Below are 24550 nucleotides of genomic sequence, written 5' to 3'. Positions count from 1 at the left end.
GCTCCATACAGTATCTCGCCTCATGAGGCAAGGATAATTCTGCGAAAGTTCAGGAATCATTCTAGAGCTACATGGGAGGACCTGGTCAATGGCCTGAAGAGAAATGCGACCACAGTCTCAAACATTAACATTAGTAACACACCATGCTGTTACAGGTTAAAATTCTTCAAAACACGCAAGGTCCCCCCACTCACGCCAGCACTTGTCCAGGCTCATTTTAAGTTTGCCAATGGCCATTTGGATGAACCAGAGGAGGCATGGGAAAATAATCATGTTGTCAGATGAGACCAAAATAGAACTTTTCGATATCAACTCCACTCGCCGTATTTGAAGGAAGAAGAAGGATGAGTAAAACCCCAAGAACACAGTCCCAATTGTGAAGCATGAAGGGGGAAACATCAAACTTTGGGGATGCATTTCAGCAAATGGGACAGGATGACTGCACCATATTGAAAGAAGGATTGATGGGGTCAAGTATCATGAGATTTTGGCTAACAACCTCCTTCCCTAAGTAAGAGCATTGAAGATGGGTCATGACAGGGTCTTGCAACAGGACAATGACCTGTAACACACAGCCAGGGCAACTAGGGAGTGGCTCCATTAGAAGCATTTCAAGGTCCTGGTGTGGCCTAGTCTCCAGACTGGAACCCAATAGAAAATCTTTGGAGGGAGCTGAAACTCAATGTTGCCCAACAACAGCCCCGAAACCTGAAAGTTCTGGAGGAGAGCTGTATGGACAAGTGGGCCAAAATCCCTTCTGCACTGTTTGCAACTTGATCAAGAATTACAGGAAACATCTGACCTCTGTAATTGCAAACAAACGTTTCTGTACCAAATATTAAGTTCTGTTTTTCTATTGTGTCAAATACTTATTTCATGCAATAAAATGAAAATTACTTATGTAAAAATCATACAATGTGAATTTTTTTTCAAGATTCTGTCTTTCACAGGTGAAGTGTACCTACGATAAAAAATACAGACCTCTCCATTCTTTGTAGGTGGGAAAACTTGCAAAATCGGCAGTGTATCAAATACTGATTTCCCCACTGTTAGTGGGTAAAACATTGTTTCTGGTGATAACAATTGACCTCAATAGTTTAGAGAAGTAAATATTGATCAAATTGTTGCATGAGTTGTTTTCTTTGATAGTATAACTGTAGTTCTTGTGAAAAGTATTTTTGTTCACTAATAAAACATTATTTTATTGATTTATTCACTGTCAGGCACAAGACCCTGCCTTCTTTGGAGCAAATTCTGTACTTGTACAATCATCAATACATTATCTAAACATCAAATACACTCTCCTTCCATACCTTTACACTCTCTTCTACAAAGCACATACAAAAGGAGAAACTGTAGTCAGGCCTTTACTTCATGAGTAAGTACCATAATTAAATTCTATCTTCCAACAGGTGTTTGAAAAATCTTCTTTTGAGGCACCGTATTAAATATGGATTTCTTTGCTGCAGTTATAGATGCCAAAATGCTGAGATGAAAAAAATGAACTACTATGTAATTAAGAATGAAAACAAGCTTGCTAAAAATTGGTCATTAGAGTACCAGGAATTTATCAGCATCATTTTATTACTAGACTAGTTTTTTACCTCTGCCTTCTGTTGGCTGAAGACAGACCTTTACAGCAGCTTGTATTATGTGAATAAAGTGCTTGAAGTCTGGGGGACACATTGTAGCAAAGCTTCTTCCTCAATGAATAGGAATAGAATACAGCCTGACATGGTATTTTTTTCCTGCCGATGAAGCTTAGATTCTGATTCCCCTTCCGGGATATTAGAATCACAGCTATTATTATATGTTAGGGAGATATTATTTAACTGTTCATAATATGTAAAGCGTCTTTGTACAGATCAGTTGGTTCCTCACTTCAAGCTATGTAACATTGCTCTAAAAAATGGCTGTATTAACAAATTTTATAGACAGGTTAAATATATGATGGATTAAACAAATCCTTCTAATGCTCTATTTATAGATTCTATTCTGATCCACACACTTGGGAAATTGACAGACAATTTTTATGGGGACCAAGCCTTCTTATAACACCCGTTCTTGATCAGGTGCATATATGTTTTGGTTTCTTTTATATCCTCTTATCAATATTTTTGTTACAGTTTAATTTATTTTCTTGTTTATTTAATTTATGTAGACACTCTGTCTTGATCTATTCATGAAATCCTGATTTTTACTCTCTAAAAAAATTCTAATAAATCTTCATGAAAAGTAGTTTAGGCTTAAAGGGTACCTGTCATCACAAAAAATGCTATTGACCTGCAGATGCAGAGTTAATCTGCAGGCTCATAGCGTTACTAACCTGCCCGCCAAATGCTGCAGGGAGAAAACAAACTTTATTTCCCCCGCAAAGTTCAGGTTTCATTCATGGGGTGGCACCGACGCTGGTTCAGTCACTGCTATGATTATACAGAGTGTCTACTGCATCCGCGCCCCAGCCCTGACTGACACTCCCTCTTCATTGGGGCCGGCTGTCAGTCAGGGCCTGGGGTGCGGTTACAGATGTTGCTCTGTGTACTTAGAGGGGTGACTGAACCCACTCTGGCACCGACCCTGTGACTGAAACCGAGACGCTGCAGGGGGAATAAAGTTAATTTTCTCCCTGTAGCATTCGGGTAAGTGCAGGCGCCGGGCAGGTTAATAACGCTCTTAACCTGCAGATTAATCGCATATCTACAGATTAATTGCATTTTTCCTGGTGACATATTCCCTTTAAAGAAATATTTCTTCTTTACATCAGGTCAATTTTAGGGCTTATATAAGCAACATTACAAAAAATTGTGGCATGCTCTTTTTGATGCTGCATAAAATGTACAGTAGATATTCTTGCTGACAAGCATATCCGTACAAACAGCAACCCGCTAAGCATGAAAGGTGGCCACTAGTGAGCTTTATAGCTTTTATTGTACAGGCTATGTGCCCACAGTTCAGCATGAGCCTAATTAAACACCTTTTATATAGGAACTCACGTCTACAGTTTCTTGCTCACATAATTGCCAGTCAATGAGACCATACGTTTTCAGACACCATTTGTACTATTTATACCATACCATTGTAGAAGTATGGAAATTAGTTCTCCTTCAAGAGTTAGAAAATGATTCCTCTACTGCAGCCCCTAGATAGATTGAAACCAAAATCTTGAAGCATGAAAAGGTATTTCATCCCTAGAATAGAAGCACCTGTGATAGGCACAAGAACCCATTAACAGTTAGGTATTTGGTTGGACCTAAATCTCTAGTCATGTTTCAAGTTTCTTTCATAGGCGTTTTCATATTTTTTTTCCTAATTTCCTGTTGTTTCACATGTTCATCAGCAGCAATAGACTGACCCAGACCCTACCTTTTGTAATGAAGCTTGTAAACAGCATGTGCAAAGCTCATTGTGAAGGATGAAGAGCAGAGTCATCTATGACATTGCCTATTGTAAATGGTGGAATCTGTGTTATCAGCTGTTTATAGACGTATTATCAGTCGATATAATCCTGCCTCTCATAATAAGAAAACTGATTTAAAGTCTTGCTGAAAGGACAGGAAGTATAAGTCTAAAATAATCCCAGTGACCAGTGTGAAAATGCAAGATTACTGTTTGTTTTTCAATTAAAGATTGTGATATAAAAAATGTAACACAAAAACATCATTTAATGCAACAGCTTGTTTTCTGATGACATATTCCTTTTTAAAAATACTCTACTTTTTTGTTGTCTACGGCTGCTATGTAGATTTATAACAGCAAAGTAACCCTTTGTAGTTACACCCTGTGTTCCACTACCTTCCTTCTATCCTCTATCACTTGCTGATTTGCAAAATGTTTGTTAAGTAAGAGTAGGGGATAGGTAGGAGAGTAAAGACCCATATATATTATATAAAAGTCAGCATATTCAGATGATTTAATCAGGATCGGACTAATGACTAATGTTCAATGGGCGTCTGCAGTCAGGAATTCTAGCAGTGGAGGTAAGATGCTGCCAAATTAATCTGGCAGAGGTTCTCTAGTAGAAAATACAGAAAAGTTGGCCAAGAATGGGGGAGTTGAGAGAGATAACTGGTTCTTGTTGGTACAGAAAAAATCTAATGGGCCTTAATAGCTCTTCCTTTGTATCCTCCATGTGCTATAATTTTCTGCTTTTAGGTTAGCACTAATTTCCTAAGACGCATTGATTTTAGAGGAGAATATCTCTGTGTACTCTGTACACCATAGCATAGAAGCTGCTTGGCTACAGTTTCATATTACACAGGATTGGTTTGTATTTTGCTACCGTCAAACTGAATAAGTAAATATAGGCACAAAACAGTAAGACATTTTTATTGCTTTACTTTTCTTTTTAATTTTAGATGCATTAAACAATTAAGAGTATTACATAAAAGTGTCTTTAGGCCCTTAGCACACATTTTGCTTTTGTCAAAGTTTGGTTATGGCTCATTGTGGAATTTTTGATGTTTGTGAATATTTACAGTAAAATATTTCATAGCAATTTTTTAAGAACAATGCAAAAGGGAATAATCATGACAAAAACTCTTTATAGGGATTCATTAACAATGGCATCAAAATTCACCAATTTTAACAGCTGCCTTTTTGTGCAAAGATTCTGGACTTTTTCTTCTTTTGCATCAACTATTATACTTTTTATTAAAAAAAAAACAAACAAGTGGATGTGATTTCACAAAACAGGCATGGCCTTTGACTGTACAACAAATTTACTCTAATGTACGCTTAACAGCTGGTGTACTTAGTAACTGAGATCGACTCCATCTTAGGATTGGCTTATAATTCATTTTCTAGAGCATGGACAACCCAAAGGGGCACCAAATATATTAAGAGGAGTCGCCTCTTAATAAACTTGGCACACCTTATTCCAACAGGCTATTGGTCCAAGTATGGCATACAAAATGAGTGAATGTAGCCTGAATGTTTAGGTGACCTGTGATCACGCTTATTTTATAAGTGTTCTAATGTATATTAGCCAATATATAAATGTTATATACTTTCTAAAACTGTTGAACTATTTATCATTTTAGAATACTGAAAATGTTAATGCCTACATTCCTGATGCTCTGTGGTATGATTATGAAACAGTAAGTCACTAATTTTAACATGTAATTATAAAAAAATCTAAAATTTATCTAATAGTTGATGCACTTTAGATACTATATTAGAGATGAATAAGTATTTACAGTGTTGGTCAAACATTTGCACACACACCTGTTAATGCAATTGTTTTCTGTACTCTTATTGGAATGTGCACATTGTAGATTCAGAATAAAGCTAGCAAAACCAAGAGGGGATACATATGGAAATACAGATTAAGGAAATGTGTCAAGCAATCCAGAATATGTGTGTTAAACTTTAGCTTCCTCAAATTACCCCCATTTTACATTGATGACATCTTTAAACATCCTTGGCATTCCCTCAACAGCTTCATCAGGTAGTCACTTGGAATGGGTTCCAGTGTTCAGGCATGCCTTGTCAAGAGCTCAGATGATACACAGCCATCAAGTAGAAGACACTTTTTAACAAGTCCACAAGTGACGAATTCATCCTTCGTGATGGAATTGTTGCAAAGAAGACATGACTAAGGAAGAAGAAGAAATATATTTGAGCAAAACAACACAAGGACTGGAAATTAGATCAGTGGAAATCTGTACTGTGGTCTAAATAATCAAAATTTGAGATTTTGAGTATTAACTGCCATGTCCTTGTGAGACAGAAAAGTTGAGCATATGATTTCTAAATATGTGGTGGTCCAGAATATTGAAGGGCTATGTGACCAAGAAGGAGAGGGATGACGCGCTTCGTAAGATGATATGGATTCCATAATCACCCAACATCAACCCAATTAATATGGTTTGGGATGAGCTGGACAGCAAAGTGAATGAAAAACAACTGATAACTGATCACTACCTTTGTGAACTTCTTCAAGACTATTAGAAAGCCATTACAGGTGACTAATAGCTGATGAATCTTCTTGAGAGAATGCTAAGGGCATTGTAAAGCTGTTATCAGAATTAAAAGGGTTTACTTTGAGGAACCTAAGGTTTAACATATATTCTGGCTTGTTTCACACATGTTTCTTTACACCTTGATTCCATATGAGTTATTTTATAGTTTTGATGCCTTCAGTCTAAATTTACAATGTGCACATTCCAATGAGTTAACGGAAAACCATTACATGAGCAGTCAAAAGCTTGGACACACTGTTCATGCAATAGCTTTCATTGTTTGGATAATGGTAGGAAGTCCATACCCTGCTCTAGGAGGTAAACTCCTTCATCCCTCAAGTTGCAGTTAGATCCAGGACAAGTGAGGTCTTCATCCTTGATGCTGCAAAAATTGTTGTATAGCCCTAGTCCTGGTGGGGGTGCTACCTCTGTGACTTGTTACTTTAGGAAAAATGTGAATCCCTTGGCTCCCTACTGTGCTAAAAAATTGACTACTACACATATTTCATGCTTAAATGTTGCTTGGCTATGGGACCATAAATATCTGTTCCTGGAACACTCTCTTACTGAATGAACACAACAATCTACTACCAATAATAACATTAATATCATCCAAGCATCAACAAATGGCTATAGTATTTTTGTGAAAAGCAGAAGTATTTCTAAAATAACAAGAGTAATGTGAAACTCTAAGATTGCGCTCAGTGGGAAAAACAAGATAATCTTGTAGTTATGATACGCCTCTTTTTCTTGTATCTAAATGATCAAGCACAGCTCCATTTAAAACATAATGTAATTTGTCTATGCATATTTTTAAATGACGGGTAATATAATATACCAATGAACTCCTGTACTGATCTCCTTTGTAGGGTTCAAAGTACGAAAGCAGGAAACAGTATGTGAACATGTATCTCCCAATAGACAAACTTGGACTTCATCTCAGAGGAGGTTACATATTTCCTACTCAGCAACCAGATGTCACTACTGAAGCCAGGTATGAATAACAAGCTTGATTGGCATTTAAAACAGTGACATATTTTGGCAGCACATGGAAGCAACAACCGTCCCATTACCTATTCTAGTTTTTATACTATGTAATCATCACTTGTTCTAATTGAGCACCTGCAGATGCCAGAGTTTCTGTTATGTATCCTCATATAACTTCTCCCAGGACTCATTCAATCGTTATAATCACAGACCATTGTTGTGAAGCTGTGTCTGTATTCATTTATTTCATTTGTTTTAAAAAAGAAATTGTGTGATGCAATTTATCATTTTTTTGTTTAGAAAACTAATAGTTGTGTCATATATAATCTTATACCCCAATTCATCCCATTTTTACTTTGAAAAGCTTTGAAAAGTCATAAAAGTTTTGCACAATGCAAATCTGGTTGGAGCTGGGGAGAGACATAGGAGGGATGGGGAACGGTGATTCTTGCTGATCAAATTCATGATTGGAGTAAGATTTGTGGCGAGGCGCATATGTTGGACCACACCACTTTGAACCTCGCCTGATTCATTAAGAGCCATGTACCTTTTAATGAATCAGGCGCCTCGCACTCCCCTTACCCCCTCATCTAGACCGACATGAAATCACTGATCTTGATGTATCGGGGTCTTTGCTTTTTATTTTATAATTATTTGTTAGGCTGGTTTATTACATAGTGTAAACAAACAGTGTAAAATAAAAATACATTATTTTATTTAAGCTAGAGATTCTTGGTCTCATGAGAAGTGATGATTCTGAGGGACCCTTCCCAAGTCTCTACAAGACTTGTGCATGCCCAGGCAGAAGATATAAAAACAAATCTTATATTATTTGGGAATAATCCCCTAACAATGTTTAGAAAACTAATAGTTGTGTCATATATAATCTTATACCCCAATTCATCCCATTTTTACTTTGAAAAGCTTTGAAAAGTCATAAAAGTTTTGCACAATGCAAATCTGGTTGGAGCTGGGGAGAGACATAGGAGGGATGGGGAACGGTGATTCTTGCTGATCAAATTCATGATTGGAGTAAGATTTGTAGCGAGGCGCATATGTTGGCCCACACCACTTTGAACCTCGCCTGATTCATTAAGAGCCATGTACCTTTTAATGAATCAGGCGCCTCGCACTCCCCTTACCCCCTCATCTAGACCGACATGAAATCACTGATCTTGATGTATCGGGGTCTTTGCTTTTTATTTTATAATTATTTGTTAGGCTGGTTTATTACATAGTGTAAACAAACAGTGTAAAATAAAAATACATTATTTTATTTAAGCTAGAGATTCTTGCTCTCATGAGAAGTGATGATTCTGAGGGACCCTTCCCAAGTCTCTGCAAGACTTGTGCATGCCCAGGCAGAAGATATAAAAACAAATCTTATATTATTTGGGAATAATCCCCTAACAATGTGCACCTGTGTAGTAAGTGATTGCTCCAAAGTTACCTCCAAATCATGTTGTTTTCTTCTGAATATTGAGGCTGACTATTGCCTCAAAGCCTGGATCCACCATGAAATCCAATGGTAATCTAAGCAACATTAAGGTTACCCGAAAATGTAACTATATTTGCTCATATCACAGGAGATGACCAAATAGTCACCCAGTACATATTCATTAAACACAGCTTCAAGTATTCAATGCATTATGTTTCTGATATTTAACAGGCACAACGTGTGTACTGGTTGATGCATTCTAATAGAGGATTATTCTTGTAGTGTGGCAGAACCAACCAATAGAACTAAACAAACACAATAGAATACTCTACACACTATGACACCTCCCTCTTTGTTTTTTTCCACAGACGGTCTCTTTCACAGTCCCTACACATAGAATAGAATTACAAGATCACAGCCATTAAACAACTGCTAATGGGTGGTCAATGCCAATGGCTAATGTGTGGTCCTTTAATAGCCAGCCTGATTGCTCTGCCCATGTGCACACTGTGATTGCTAATGCGTTTGTTCTTTGTGCATAAACTATTACTCTTGGCAGCACATGTCCTATTCACTCAGGATGATTGATGTACTACTGAAAAGAATGACTTTTAAGCAAGCTTTAAAATCATTTTATCCAACGAATGAACATTTTGCTTGTTTGTTTGGAGCTTGATAGTCAGTTTACAATGACCGAATTTCGGGAAACAGGCATTCCTAGTAATACATGTTTCCGATAACGAACCAATGTAAATTGCATCTCCACTTCTAGAAACAATTCTTTAGAGCCTTGTCACTATTTCTATTAATGTCCCTTTGTCCATGTCTTTCAATCTACTAGGGTTTAGTCTGTGTCATTGTTCCCTGAAATGATACCTTAATTTTGTTCAAAATTAAAAACTGTCAAGAACACCACTCCCCTGCTGTCTAATCATCCCTTGTACCCCAGTAGACACATAGGGCTACATGAACAGGCTAATGGTATACCCCTGTCATTACTGTTTTGGTGGCAGCTGTAATGCACACGCCCGGACTGACTGGCGTGTGCGTGTTTAGTGGTTCCACTGTGCCATGAACCGGAGAGTGCCTGGAGGGGCGTAACTAAGTATCTGCCCGATCCGACCAAGGTCGCACGACGGCATACGACGCCAGTGCACCAAGGAGGAACCGAGCAGAGGGACCAGGGTCTACTCCAGGTCAGACTCCGGACACGGCTGTTGACCCACACTGGGGAATACAGGAACAGGCAGACTAGAGTGCAGGCTGGGTAGGGTCCACTACAGACTGGGAGACAAATTCGGAGCCGCAGATGCGGTAAACAAACAGAGTAAAGCGAATCCGCAGGTGCGGTAGTCAAGGCCGAGCAGAGCAGAACCGCAGACGCGGCGGACAGGGCTGAGAAAAGCGAAACCACAGACGCACTGGACAGGGCTGAGCAAAGCGAAACCGCAGATGCGGTGGACAGGGCTGAGCAAAGCGAAACCGCAGACGCGGTGGACAGGGCTGAGCAAAGCAAAACCGCAGACGCGGTGGACAGGGCTGAGCAAAGCGAAACCGCAGATGCGGTGGACAGGGCTGAGCAAAGCGAAACCGCAGACGCGGTGGACAGGGCTGAGCAAAGCGAAACCGCAGACGCGGTGGACAGGGCTGAGCAAAGCGAAACCGCCGATGCGGTGGACAGGGCTGAGCAAAGCGAAACCGCAGACGCGGTGGACAGGGCTGAGCAAAGCGAAACCGCAGACGCGGTGGACAGGGCTGAGCAAAGCGAAACCGCAGACGCGGTGGACAGGGCAGAGCAGGCAAGAACCGCCGAAGCGGCAAGCAAGGCAGAACGGAGGGGACAGGGCTCTGTTCACATGGAACAGACTGGAAGGGAAAGGCAGAACCAGGATGCTTACAATGAAGTAGCGAGTGGACTCTAAACTCACAAACGGGAGTACAGAGACAACGAGTAGGAGATAGGTACGGGATCAGATTCTGCAAGAAAAGGGAAGGTACAGACATGGAGAAAAACATGTAACAGGCTAGGAGAGTATACAGACAAGAACAGGCAAGATACAGGAACAGGTCTAGGTATGCGCCCCCTAGAAGGCAGAAAGAACAGGCTAGGAGCATGTTCACACTGGCCTGGAAATACAGCCTCCAGGATAGGCAGAAGACAACAGGCTAGAGAGCGTGTACAGACTGCAGGTTAGAGTACACAGGTAGGACACAGTACAGACACGGGAACAGATACTGAAAGACAGGTAACATACACAGGACCTGGCATGTCAGAAACAAGAAGCCAACTGACAGGGCAAGATGCTCAGGCATGGGTTAATTGGAGCAGCTGGTTTAAATACCAGATGACAGACAGCAATAGGCTGAGGACGCACAAGGGGTGTGCCTGCAGCATGTACAAAAAGCAGGAAGTGATCGGGCGCCACCCTTAAGCAGCAGAAACAGAGGCAAACAGACAGCATGGAGGGAAGCCAGAGAGACATTCTGGATTGGAGATCAAGTGCGCGCTCTTGCACAGTGGGAGATGGACCACTATGCAAGGATGCCGCCAGGTATGTTACAGCAGCCTACATGAAACTCTTGCTGACCCACCTCCTATTCAGCCCAGACCATTACTGGTAAATTGGTAGCTTACTGTCCTCTCTTTGACTCACTCACTAAACCACATTTGGTAAGACAGCCAAACTGTTTGCACTCCAGGGTCAGGTCCTGGCACATAGTCAGCACCTCTGACCCTGGATCCACCACTATAAATCAGCAACCTTTCAGTTAATATCTGCACTTTTTAGAGGACCATGATGTGGAGGAAATTGTCACTCCCAGTAGCTAAGATGATATCCTGGTCTAGCACTTAATGCACTAAATTATAAACCTTAATCAGTGGTGCCATGGGCACTCATTACTTTCTCCTACTAACAGGGGCAATCAGCATTCCTCAGATGCCTCTTATTCCTTCATCCAGTCTCAGAAACATTTATACACATTGGTACCGCAGGGCAGCATAACCCACCTTCCTGCAGATCCTGCGGAACAAGAACAAATGTGCGGTGCAACCAAAGTAAGGGATCACCTATTATGCCCTCAACTGTAAAGAAAATGGATTGCAGACAGCTTATTAAGAAAAAAGTCTTTAGGTTAGGTTCACACAAGCGTATAAAAAATCATTCAGAATTTCATCCAGAAAAAAGGGACAATTTTTTCTCACTTGCCATCCGTCTGCTGTCTGTATATAATCTGTTTATTTTACAGAAGCAGCTATTAATCATGTATAAGACCATTTAGAGTTTCCTATGTTACAGAACTGCAATGTATCTGTAAAAATATAATGCTGTACTGTGGCTTTGTATGGCATCCGATTTTTTTTTTTTTGCACATCTATAGACTTAGATGGGTGAGTCTAATCCGATTCATAGGAAATTGCATGTTATGACTTTTTTTACCTACAGATTTAATCAGTGAAAAAAATCTCTCAACTGCCCTGCCCCATTGAATAACATTGCTCCAAGTGCTGTCTGTTTTTCTCATGGACAACACTCGGACCGAAAATAAGGTCGTATGAATGAGCCCCATAGATGCACGCACATGAAAAGTTAGATGGTCAACTCCTTTCATTGACGTCCAAAAGAGTTACAGAACCAGCTGAGCAATACTTACTTTGATATGCATGGTATCTGAATTTACATTTATATCTATCTGCAATTGAAGCTAGTAGAATGAAAATAAAGGCCCCATTACATGTTACTTTTTTATTAATCACCAATGAATTCTTCATGTATTGCAATAACACTTACATTACACAAGCAATAATGAAATTTATGAATGAAAAATCAATATTATTCAATGGTAAACAATAATTTCATTGTTTTAACTGTTTTGCACTTTTTAGGTTGGATTCATACACATCATTTTTGTGAAAAACACCTAGGTCTTTTTGTGACATTTTAAAAATACAACTTTTAAGTCTATATTGAATTAGTATTAGTAAATCAGAGTACATACAAATCATATTGGTTTATAGCATTATGGTGGTGTTTTTTGGGTCATTCGAGACCCAGTATGTTCTGGGTATGGCATTTATTCATGCATTTTTGCATAGCATTCAGTAGTTAGCTCTGTCACTTTGCAGCACTGGTGTCCTGAGTTCAAATCCCATCATGGACAACATCTGCAAGGAGTTTATATGATTTCATAGGTTTCCTCCAGGTTGTCCAGTTTCATCCCACACTCAAAAGACATACTGATAGGGAATCTAGATTGTGAGCCCAAATGGAGACATTGAGGCTGTGTGCCCACGATGCATTTTTAATGCGTTTCTGCAGCGTTTTTGCAGCTGCGGAAATGCATTAAAAACGCATGGTAGAAGGGCAGCAATGTTCCCCAATGATAATCCGCCTGTGCTATGCACATGCTGCGGAAATTTACGCTGCGGATTATCATTGCGGAAAAAAACGCAGCACTACCAATTATTTTGCGGAAGTGCTGCGTCTTCGCTGCAATTGACTTGCATTAGAACGCATGGATTACGCATCACTGTATATGTAGATGCGTAATCCACGCATTCTAATCTGCGGATGGTACCCTGGTGTAGATGAGAGGAGAGTCTCATCCACACCCAGGTACCATTAAAAAAATCTGTAAAAAGAGAATAAAATAAAAAATTAATTTATATTGACCTTCCGGCGGCCCGCGCTGCGCTCCTGCTTTCTTCCCGGCACTTTGCAGTGGATTGAAGGGGCTGCGCTGACGTCAGAGTCATGTAACGGGTCACGCGACGCTGACGTCGGCAAGTCTTTCAATCCACCGCTGTCAGCAAGGGAGAACGGAGTGTAAAGCAGGACACCGGGGGCCATCGGAGGGTAAGTATACATTTATTTTTTATATTTAACCATTCTCTCGGGTCACACTATATAAATCCATGCAGTTTGCATGGATTTATATAGTGTGACCTAGTTGTCACAAGCACTTTCCAAGTGATGCAGAAACGCTCAGGAAAAAATCCTGAGCATTTCTGCATTGTGGGCACATAACCTGATGATCACTTCTATAAACCGTTGCGAAATATGATGGTGCTGTATAAGCAAAGCATAAAAAATAAATGAATAATAGCCTTCTCTAAAGGACTTAAAATACGGCAAGACAATTTTATGTTCAAAATTACACAAAATCAGAAAAAAATCTTTTAAAAAAGCTTTAAAATTTCTGGCACTTTTTTTTTTAGGAGCATTTAAAAATGCTAAAAAGAGTGTGTCTGAGTGAGCCATATCACTACTCAATTTTTTGCTACAATATCTCAAAAAACCGTAAAAAACAAATTTTCCATATAGCAGCTTTATTGTAGCAGAGTTGCATTGTGGAGAGGATAATAGGTGAAAATAGCCTCTGAAATTAATCCACTAATGCAAGAATAATGGATTTACTAGACAATGGATTTACTAGATATACCTCTTAGAGTTGCAGTAATTTTTCGTAAAAGACCCAAGTGATTCCATGATAAAGAACTTAAACAAAGGATGATTCAGGCTTATTATAAATTCACTCCTTGATAGTTAGCAGAATGATAATTGCATCTTATCGGTAATTATGTTAAGAGGATAATTCCCTTACAGTGGTGTAAAATATTGCTTTAAGCATTCAAATGGACATAACATTATGCATTATGTCAACATCTCAGCATTACACACTGCCTTCCCTGCAAAAGCTGATTTTCCAGCAGCCAGACATTATTCATCCCCAGAGGTCTGTTAGGCATCTGTAAATATGAAGAGCTACTAAATGAAAAAGTTTTGCTGAGATGAAAGAAAAGAATCTCAATACTGATGTTCCTTGTGCAACTGAACTTGATCCCGCATAATCCCAAAACACAATGCCAATAAAAGAAAAGTTATGCTTCAAGCCTGACATTTGGTCGGAGTTAAACGACTTTGAGAAAGGTGAACAGTTTCATTATCCCTTCATAGAGCGTGTGGAAAAGTATTCTACAGTTCATGAAAAGATAAGAATTAAGTGTGATTCTGTGATACATTGCTTGGGTAATAGGATGATTTGGAAGCAATTGTAGGTATTTGCTCTTATCCTTTATAAATGAATACATGGCATTCTGGTATTTTATGGCAGATAATAATAACATTGTTTGTTTTTAGCTGAAAACCCAACATTTAAAGAGTAACTGTCATATTAATTTTTATTTCATAAATCAGTAGTACACATGAAAATGTGCAACTTTGCAATATATCTTATCTGAGAAATTTGCTCCTTTCTTCTCTTGAATTGATCTTTTTCTCGCAATTCATCTGTAAAATCTGCATTCAGTGAAGAAAGTTGTGCACATTACTGAGATAGGAGATGACAGTTGGTGCTCATAAAGCTCTACTGAGAAGGGAGTGGGGCGGAGCCAGTGTTGGACTTGGGTGCTAAGGGCTCACCAGTGACCAACTCCAGGACCCTACTATTCAGCTACATGCAAATGTGACATTTTCCTCAATCTCAAAGTTATATAACAATGATCTGGGTAGATTGTTGAATGAATAAGATGCTGCCTTTGTCTGTACATAGTGACATAGTGATTCAAGTATATAGTGCCAAGCACTGCTCATAGGAGAGGGGAGTGGACCACTCCTGCACAGTGGCCCACCAGAGGATTCTCCTGTTCTCCTGTGGGCCAGTCCAAGCCTGGGCGGAGCTAGAGGCCGACACAGACATTCTGATGAAATTACAGTTACAATTCTCCACTGAACTTTATGAGCACCAACCACCATCTCCTATCTCAGTAATGGGAAAGTCTATATTAACTAAAGGCAGATTTTATTTGTGAATTGAGAATGAATGATCAGTCTGGAGAAGAGAGAGCAAATTTCTCTAATAATATATATTACAAAGTTTATTAATTTCACATGTACTATTGATTTAAAAAAAAATTTAAACCACAGCTACTTTCAATCCTTGTGCTAAATTATACTGTAGAAAGAATACAGTGGTCCTGCAATGCAGCTTAATGTAAGCACTATATATGGCATGATACTAGAGAAGAATACCTTCGCAATGTTAGGCTCTGTTCTCATATGTTTTGGAGGTACCTTTAGTTGCCTCCATGGTAGATCTTCCAAATAATGATGAACAAATTAGTTCACCTGCTGCACTCCTTTTTTCTGCTTTATGACCACTGGGTACCACCGATATGTGTCACCCGTTCCCAGCAATTCTATTATTTCACTAATTCTCTTCCTACAACAGAAGAAAATATGGAAATACAATGCAGATGTGAACAAAGCTTAATATGTATGAAGTGAAATATGCCACTGTTTTCCTGAAGTATTCTGTATGAATCTGTAAGAAAAGAGAGTTTTTCTACAAAACATTTCCATATAATAATGGTAGGACACATAATTACAATATGGACCCTAGGATTTCTAAGAAGAAACAACATACAACTGAAATATGAATATTTGTATTTGACTTTATTGTAACGCAATGAAACTGCTCAAGTAAAGGAAATTAACTCATTTCTCAGACCTGCAATCCAAAATTAAAGCTGCCTGTAACATAATTTAACTATAATCAAATGCATACACTGTGTCTACTGTACAAGTTCTGAACATAACTTACTCTTCTCATTTTGATTCAGTCGTAAAAAACCTCTCGGACTAATAGTTGCACTGGATGATGACCAGAAGGCCAATGGAGAGTTCTTCTGGGATGACCTAGATTCTAGAGGTAGGTACAAACACATTTTATCAAGCAAGTTAAATTTCTCTCTGTGGAAATAATGCTTTAAAATGTATGCCTGTAAGGCAGGAAGGTCTCTCAGATCTCCTTTTTAATACATATAATGTATTCTTCGTGAACTAACTTCAGAACACTTTTCCTTATAATTCGGCACTATGCATCCATTTTTGTTATTCCTTCTTGAAATCCATGAATAATTTGAGCTGGGGTATGTCCCTACACACTCGAATATTGTCCAACCAGTTCTGACTTTATAAAGACACACCCTTTTACAAGATGAATGATTATACCCAGGTGTCATATTCTGAAAAATATTCAGGAGGAGAAACAAAGGAAAAGCACCATGATGCAGAGTTTGGAGAAAATAATTTTAGAAAATTACCAGAATAATAGACAAAGTCAAGGACCATATTCCAAAATATATTGTCGGGAACTCATTGTACAATACAAACAAAAATAGAGAAAAATTGAATAAATGAACCCCAAAATAAATAGAGAATAGTTGAAAAAACAATTTAATTAAAACATATATTTTTATTGAAAATAATCGAAATAGGTAACAATTAGTGATGATCGAGCATGCTCGTTGATAGAGATTTACGAGCAGGCTCGGACGAGCACCTATTATCTTCAGCGTGCTCGGAGGTTACATTTTTCGTTGCTACGTGAACATGATTTGCGACTGTTTGACAGCTTTAATACTTGTGGGGAATGCTGGAAAAACAGGCATTCCTCACATGTATTAAAGCTGTCAAACAGTCTTAAATCATGTTCACGAAGTGACGAAAACTTAACCCCTGAGCACGCTGAAGATAATAGGTGCTCCCCCTAGCATGCTCGTAAATCGCGAGCAACGAGTATGCTCGATCATCACTCCACTGTGTGCAGAATTATTAGGCAAGTTGTATTTTAGAGGATTATTTTTATTATTGATCAACAAATATGTTTTCAATCAACCCAAAAGACTCATAAATATCCAAGCTTAATATTTTTGGAAGTTGGAGTGTTTTTTTTTAAGATTTGGCTATCTTAGGAGGATATTTGTTTGTGCAGGTAACTATTACTGTGAAAAATTATTAGGCAACTTAAAAAAACACAAATATAATCCCATCTCACTTGTTTATTTTCACCAGGTAAACCAATATCAGTGCACAAAATTTAGAAATAAACATTTCTGACATGCAAAAACAAAAACCAAAAAAATTAGTGATCAATATAGCCTCCTTTCTTTATGATGACAATCACAAGCCTTCCATCCATAGATTCTGTCAGTTGCTTGATCTGTTTTCGATCAACATTGCGTGCAGCAGCCACCACAGCCTCCCAGACACTGTTCCTAGAGGTGTACTGTTTTCCCTCCCTGTAGATCTCACATTTTATGATTGACCACAGGTTCTCTATGGGGTTCAGATAAGGTGAACAAGGGGGTCATGTCATTATTTTTTCTTCTTTTAGACCTTTACTGGCCAGCCACGCTGTGGAGTAGTTGGATGCATGTGATGGAGCATTGTCCGGTATGAAAATCATGTTTTTCTTGAATGATACCGACTTCTTCCTGTACCACTGCTTGAAGAAGTTGTCTTCCAGAACCTGGCAGTAGGTCTGGAAGTTGAGCTTCACTCCATCCTCTGCCTTGCTGGCATCTGAGTCGGAGTGGAGCTCTCTGTCCTTTACTGATCCAGCCTCTGGCCCATCCATCTGGCCCATCAAGAGTCACTCTCATTTCATCAGTCCATAAAACCTTTGAAAAATCAGTCTTAAGATATTTCTTGGCCCATTCTTGACGTTTTATCTTATGTTTCTTGTTCAAAGGTGGTCATTTTTCAGCCTTCCTTACCTTGGCCATGTCCCTGAGTATCGCACACCTTGTGCTTTTTGATACTCCAGTAATGTTGTAGCTCTGAAATATGGCAAAACTGGTGGCGAATGGCATCTTGGCAGCTTCACGCTTGATTTTCCTCAATTCATGGGCAGTTATTTTGCGCCTTTCTTGGGCAATGCGCTTCTTGCAACCCTGTTGGCTAATTGTCATGAAACGCTTGATTGCTCAGTGATCACGGTTCAAAAGTTTGGAAATTTCAAGACTGCTGCATCCCTCTGCAAGACATCTCACAATTTTGGACTTTTCAGAGCCCATCAAATCTCTCTTCTGACCCATTTTGCCAAAGGAAAGAAAGTTGCTTAATAATTAAGCACACCTTTTAAAGGGTGTTGATGTCATTAGTCAACAACCCTCATAATTACAGAGATGCACATCACAAGATTTTCTTAATTGGTAGTTGGCTCTCAGGCCTGTGCAGCTTGGAGTAGGACAACATGCATAAAATGTATCAAAGTGATCAAAATACGCATTTGCCTAATAATTCTGCACACAGTGTAGTAACAATGAAAAAACGTGTACAGTTAGGAGAAAAGATGCTCAATCATTTTTATTTTATGTGGCATACAAGTATTTACACAACTGATATGTTAGAGGTGATAACATATTAACAGAGTTTGGAAAGCCGAATAAAGACTTGCGTCCATCAAGTTCGACCTGTTAGTTCTGTAATTACTAAAGTTGATCCAGAGGAGGACAAAAACCCCAAATGATTTGGCCAATCTTTACCTGAGGAAAAATTCCCTCCCGACTCTGAAACCAGCAGTCAGAATAAATCCCTGTATCAACCTACTATTTTATTTTATTTTTAAGTATATGCTGAAATCTGCCTGGTATCTAGAAATGCATCCAGTCCCCGCTTGAACTGGTGTAGTGAATCTGACATTACCGTCTCCTCACTCAGTGAATTCCATATTCTCACTGCTCTTACCCTAAAGAACCCCTTCCTATGCTTGTGCTGAAACCTTTTCTCTTCCAGTCTTAGTGAGTGCCCTCTTGTTACCGTAATATCCCTCCTTTTGAACAAATCCCGGGCAAGATCTCTATACTGTCCCCTAACATATTTGTACACATTTATTATGTCCCCCCTCAACCTTCTCTTTTCCAGGCTGAATAGTCCTAGTTTTGCCAACCTCTCTGGGTATTGCAGTCCCTCCATTCCCTTTATTAATTTTGTTGCCCTCCTTTGTACCTTTTCAAGCTCATTTATATCCTTTCTATATATTGGGGCCCATAACTGAGCACAGTATTCCAAGTGAGGTCTGACCAGTGCTTTGTACAGTGGAAGAACAATGTTCTCATCCTTTGCAGCTATACCTCTTCTGATACATCCCATTACCCTGTTTGCCCTTACAGCAGCGGCCTGACTTTGTGCACTCCAATTTAGTTTGCTATCAATCAAGATGCCCAAGTCCTTCTCCATCTCTGAATTCCCCAATGATTTCCTATTCAGTGAGTACTGGTGACTTCCATTTTTCCTTCCCATATGTATGACCTTACATTTCTCCTCGTTAAACCTAACGAGGTCCTCTTTAAGGCTTCTTTCAGAAGTACGTGTTATAACCATTTTTTAACAGATACAACATGTACCTATTATAGTCTATGGTGCAATGCACAGATACATGTTTTTACACGAAACTTGTGTCCATGCAAAACACACAGAGACATGTCCAATTTTTCCCAGTTTCACGGATGACAAGGGCCAATACAAGTGTTTCAGCCCATGAAAACCGTTGACATCCGTGTGCCATCCATGTGCTGTCCGTTTTTAACATTGCAGAGGTTAGAAGCCTTGTCATTTGTTTATTTCCTTATCCACTGATGATACACTGATGGTAAAAATGGACACACGGATGACTCACTGATGTACAATTTTTTATGTACCTTTTTATATACAGAAGTGTGACTGAGGCCTAAGGGGTTGTGCAGGAGAGAGAAAAGGGACTAGAAATAGTGGTACTCCTGTCCAAAGGCTGCAAGACCAAATGTAGTCCTAGTACAAGAGATGGGATGGTTCCTTTTTCTAATGGACAACCTCTTGACATTTTGTCTTATTTTTTACTTTTTTGCTTATCCCCATTTGTGTGGAAGCATGTTGAATACCTCTGAAGGTTTATACACCAATCCCATTAAATATGAGTGTGTTTAGTATAGTAGTTTTCAATCCGTAAAACATACTTTCACATTAGATTTAAATAAAAAACATAAGTATATTGTTTAAGAGCAGTAGGCTAATGAAGAGCATAATTTGTGCGACGGTCTGTTATTGCGGCTTAAGTAGGTAGTTAAGAATGACAGCCACATACAAACTGTTCAAACAGCAAATTTTCCAGCAATAACTTAAACATACATAAATTATTTGCAAAAGGTCTTAGCTTCCCTGAGTATGTGTGGATAATCCTATTTATGTATGTAGGCAGCATTGCTCTTTTCACACTGCAGAGCAGAATAATTCAATTGATTTTCTTAAATGATAACCCACATTGCTTGGTGGTGGCACGTTCAGATGGAGGAAGCTTACAGGCTTCTCATTAACATTCCGCTAAAGAATTATATTTGAACATTAACAAACTATATGATATTTATAGCAGTTAAAAAGGTCAATTCAATAACACTGGATAGCAACTTATAACTGAGTTTAGTATATTGTTATGAATCAGGCATTCTAAGAAGGAAGTCTGAAAGAATGTCTGACACTGAAAGTAAGGCAATATACAGCCAGCCTATGTGCCATGATATCTTTTGAACTTGGACAAAACTGCCATGTTTTCCAAGAGGAAGTCATTTCAGGACACGTTGGTGGCTTTTGTCCTGTACTATGTTTTTTGTGTCTGTTTATTTGTTTCATGACCGCTTCCCATGCCATTTTTGACAGCTGGGGATGTCTTTTCTACTGGAATTTTTTGGTCATGTTTTTCTCCAATTAATAATGAAGAAATTGCTATCTGATACAAAAACTCTGAGAAAACTTTCAAAAAGAACCCGGGTGGCTTTTGAGCCATCCCGTTGACTTGTATTGTAAAATATAAAGCGTCATCAGATCGGAAGGCGTCTGAAGAATAGTCAGCTTACTTCTTTTAACCGATTGGTGTCTTTTGAAATATGAAACAGTTAAAAGATGCTCAAAAGACTGAACATATGAACAAATATTTTTTTGCATGAAAATGCAATCACTTACCAAAAAGTGGAGAACCCCCACTAAATATCCCTCACTAGCAGGACCTAAAAGTTAGCTTTTATTATATATAGATAAAGGAGGGTGTAAGGCTATGTGCCCACGATGCAGAAATGCTCTGGATTTTTTCCTGAGCTTTTCTGTATCTCCCTGGCAGAAAAAACGCATGCGGATTGTACATGCATTTTTCCTGCCAGGGACAAGCGGATGTGAAGCGTTCTTCACATGCATTTCCGCATGCAGGTTGACTACCGCTTTCCAAGCGATTTTAGCATCACTTGGATAGTGCTTGTCAACTTGGTCACACTATATAAATCCATGCAAACGGCATGGATTTATATAATGTGACCGTAAAGAACGGTAAAAACTAAAAAAATAAATATATACTTACCTTCTGATGGCCCCCGCAGTCTTTATTCGCTCCGTCCTGGCTGGCCGGCAGCTCACGGTACACTACCCTGAAGGACCTGCCGTCACATGACTATGACGTCAGCGCAGGTCCGTCAGTCCACCGAGATCTGCCGGGCCATCAGAAGGTAAGTATCATATTTATTTTTTATTTTATTCTTTTTTTTTACAGGTTCTATGGTACCCGGGTCCGGAGGAGAGTCTCCTCTCCTCCAGACCCGGGTACCATCCGGACATTGAAACGTTTGGATTCCGCATGTACAGATCCAGTGATGCGGAATCCAAGCATTCCAATGCAAGTCAATGGTGGCAAAAATGCAGCGCTTCCGCAAAATAATTGGTAGTGCTGCATTTTTTTCCGCAATGAAAACCCGTAGCAGAAATTTCCGCAGCATGTGCACAGCACATGCGGATTATCATTGGGGAACATGGCAGGCCTTCTACCATGTGTTTTTTAAGCATTTATACAGCCTTTTTGTATCTGCGGAAATGCTTAAAAAAACGCATCGTAGGCAAACAGCCTAAAAATAATTGCTTTGCCTCAAGTTTGCTATTTTCAGACTTTATGTTAAGCAATTTTTGCTACTATTCCTAAATTAGTGGATATCCCTGGTGCAATAGTTTATGAGCAAAGCAGGGCAAACTATTAAAAGAATTTTTGCAATTTTTAATCGCTTTATTTCTGCACCCTCCTTTATCTATATATGATTAAAGCTAAGCTATAGGTCCTATTAGTGAGGGATATTTAGCAGGGGTTCTCCCCTTTTTGGTATGTGATTTAGACTCCCTACCAGGACTATATATACCCCACTGTTTTCCTTTTTGGGACATGTTTTGGGGTGGATGTACCTGGAAAAGATTTTGTGCCCACAAACCCTAACCAATAATTTTCCATTGTGGATTTTGCCACGATTTTCCTTTCAAAAGCAACAAAAATAGGAAAAAAATCAAACATACACTAACATTAAATTTTTTCTGCATGATATTTTTAGCTTAGTAAGATTCAAGGGGAAACATTTCTCCCTGCAGAGTGACATGTCAAGCCTGACATGCTGAGGTGAGGAGACTTTTAAGTTGCCATGCTCCTCTGAGAAATATGCAAATTGTCTCTTCACAGAGGAAGAGGACTAGAACTCTAGTGCCACCTATAGGAAGTAGTAATCTGAAAAGTCAATATTGTGTCATATGACTTAGGATTAAAGCCAACACCAAAATTTCAATTTGCAGACACTGTGATTCGGGGTACTTCCCCTCATCAGTGAAAAGACAATTTGCATATTTCCCAGAGGAGCATTGTGGCTTAAAAGTCTCCTCATGTCGGCATATCAGGCTTGACATGTCACTCTCCACAAGGAGAAACGTAACCCTTTGCATCCCGGTCAGACGCCTCTTAACCAGCCAAATCATATCTCACACTTTGCACCGACGAGGGGCAGTATCCTGAAACATAGTGTCTGCAAATTGAGATTTTGGTTTTGGCTGCAATCCTAAATCATCTGACAAGGCTCGTTAGAGAGTCAATATTGACAGCTTAGTAAGACAAATTTGCCCATTGAAACAGTGCCACAATAACAGCATAGAAATGTGTCAAAAATCACTTACACTGTATATTCATTCTTTTCTTAGCATCAGATTTTTCTGCCTGTTATTACCTGTAAGAAAATAAAAATCTGTGTGAAACTTCATTCCCCAGCATTGCAACTATGTCTTGTTATAGTCTTGAAATTAGTATCGCCTGTTTGGCAAATGTGAACATACAAATATTTCCAAGTGTGAAACAGATTAAGATAGTTGGTAACATTGACAGTAACCTTGATGTATCGGTGCATGGCTAGAGTAATGTCAGGCATCGGAGAAAGCTCTGATCCCAACTATTTAACACAGTTCGTTGCCTTAGGTTAAGTTATGATGAGATCTTGATGCAGAGTTTTTTCGCTGTACAAAAATGCAGTGTTTTGCAGTTCCAGCAAAGTGAATAAAATTGATAGAAATCACATGTTATCTGTTCTTTTTTTGTCTGAAACATGTCTTGTGGCTTTGTGGAGTATTCTGTGCGGATTTTACCCATAGAATTGTACTAGATGTAGAAAATCTGGAGGTAAAAAATGCATGTATTTTTAATGTGTTTCTGCTGTGGAAACACACTAAAATGCATGTAATCTGCATATCAATAAAGTTTTGCTAAAGACAAACACCAAGAAGTATCAAAAGTAAAGCAACTTTATTAAAAACATGACACCCCAAAAAGAGACAAAAAACAGAGCGTCAAAAATGCAATAAAAACCTTTGTAAAAAAACGCACTCAAAAACTCAATGAATAAAATGAAACAATCCACAGCATCAAAAACTCGCTAAATACTCATTGTGGGAAAATTGCCTTAATCTGTCAGGTATACATTTTTTTTAATTACAGCCTGTACCATACAAATGCTAACAAGGCTGTCTTTTCATGATACAGTACTTGTTTTGACAAACCTCAGGCATGTCCCTGTAAGTATATGGAAGGTTTATTTTTACATAGACAATAGTGCTCTAAAATCCATAAGTTTTCTTTGTGCATTTTCCACAACCCAAAAATGGCCAGGTTTTTTAAAGCACCACTCCAGGGTTATTTTTAAAGCAAGGCTCGAGGGGAGTGGTGCTTCTATTCTCAGGTCTTTTACTTACCCACTACCTTCTTTACCTTCTTTTAGCACCACTCCAGCAGGTCTTCAGCAAGTTGTGACCCGCCGGATAGTTTGTTGGAGCAATCTGGAGATTACTTTTCAATGTAAGTCTATGAGAGCCTCATTTTGGCTTCCAGAAACTTACATTAATCACTTGTGACCATTACCTCTGATTTCTGGTCAGTTAGAAGGTGTGGTCACAAGATGGTATCATAGGACCAGTGTAGACTGCAGCAGGTAAGTATAAAACTAGGGTCAGGGACCGAAGATTGGCAGCACCACTCGAGCGCTGAAAAATAAAAAAAGCACTGGAGT

General features: G+C 39.0%; 1 protein-coding gene across 1 annotated transcript in view; it reads left to right on the top strand.

Moving 5' to 3' along the window:
* Positions 1–24550, top strand: part of SI (sucrase-isomaltase) — a 414470-nt gene that overhangs the window by 203552 nt on the left and 186368 nt on the right. Inside the window, exons 19-23 of the mRNA XM_073674817.1 lie at positions 1224–1378; positions 1988–2072; positions 5040–5096; positions 6830–6954; positions 16007–16095. Coding sequence (XP_073530918.1) covers positions 1224–1378; positions 1988–2072; positions 5040–5096; positions 6830–6954; positions 16007–16095 — 511 coding nt within the window. The remainder of the gene's footprint in view (positions 1–1223; positions 1379–1987; positions 2073–5039; positions 5097–6829; positions 6955–16006; positions 16096–24550) is intronic.

The sequence above is a fragment of the Phyllobates terribilis genome, unplaced genomic scaffold, assembly GCF_046119375.1.
Source record: "Phyllobates terribilis strain yellow unplaced genomic scaffold, ASM4611937v1 Scaffold_3__8_contigs__length_932513732, whole genome shotgun sequence".
NCBI classification, from domain to species: Eukaryota; Metazoa; Chordata; class Amphibia; order Anura; family Dendrobatidae; genus Phyllobates; species Phyllobates terribilis.
The sequence above is the reverse complement of the archived record's forward strand: the minus strand, read 5'-3'. Positions and strand labels throughout refer to the sequence as shown.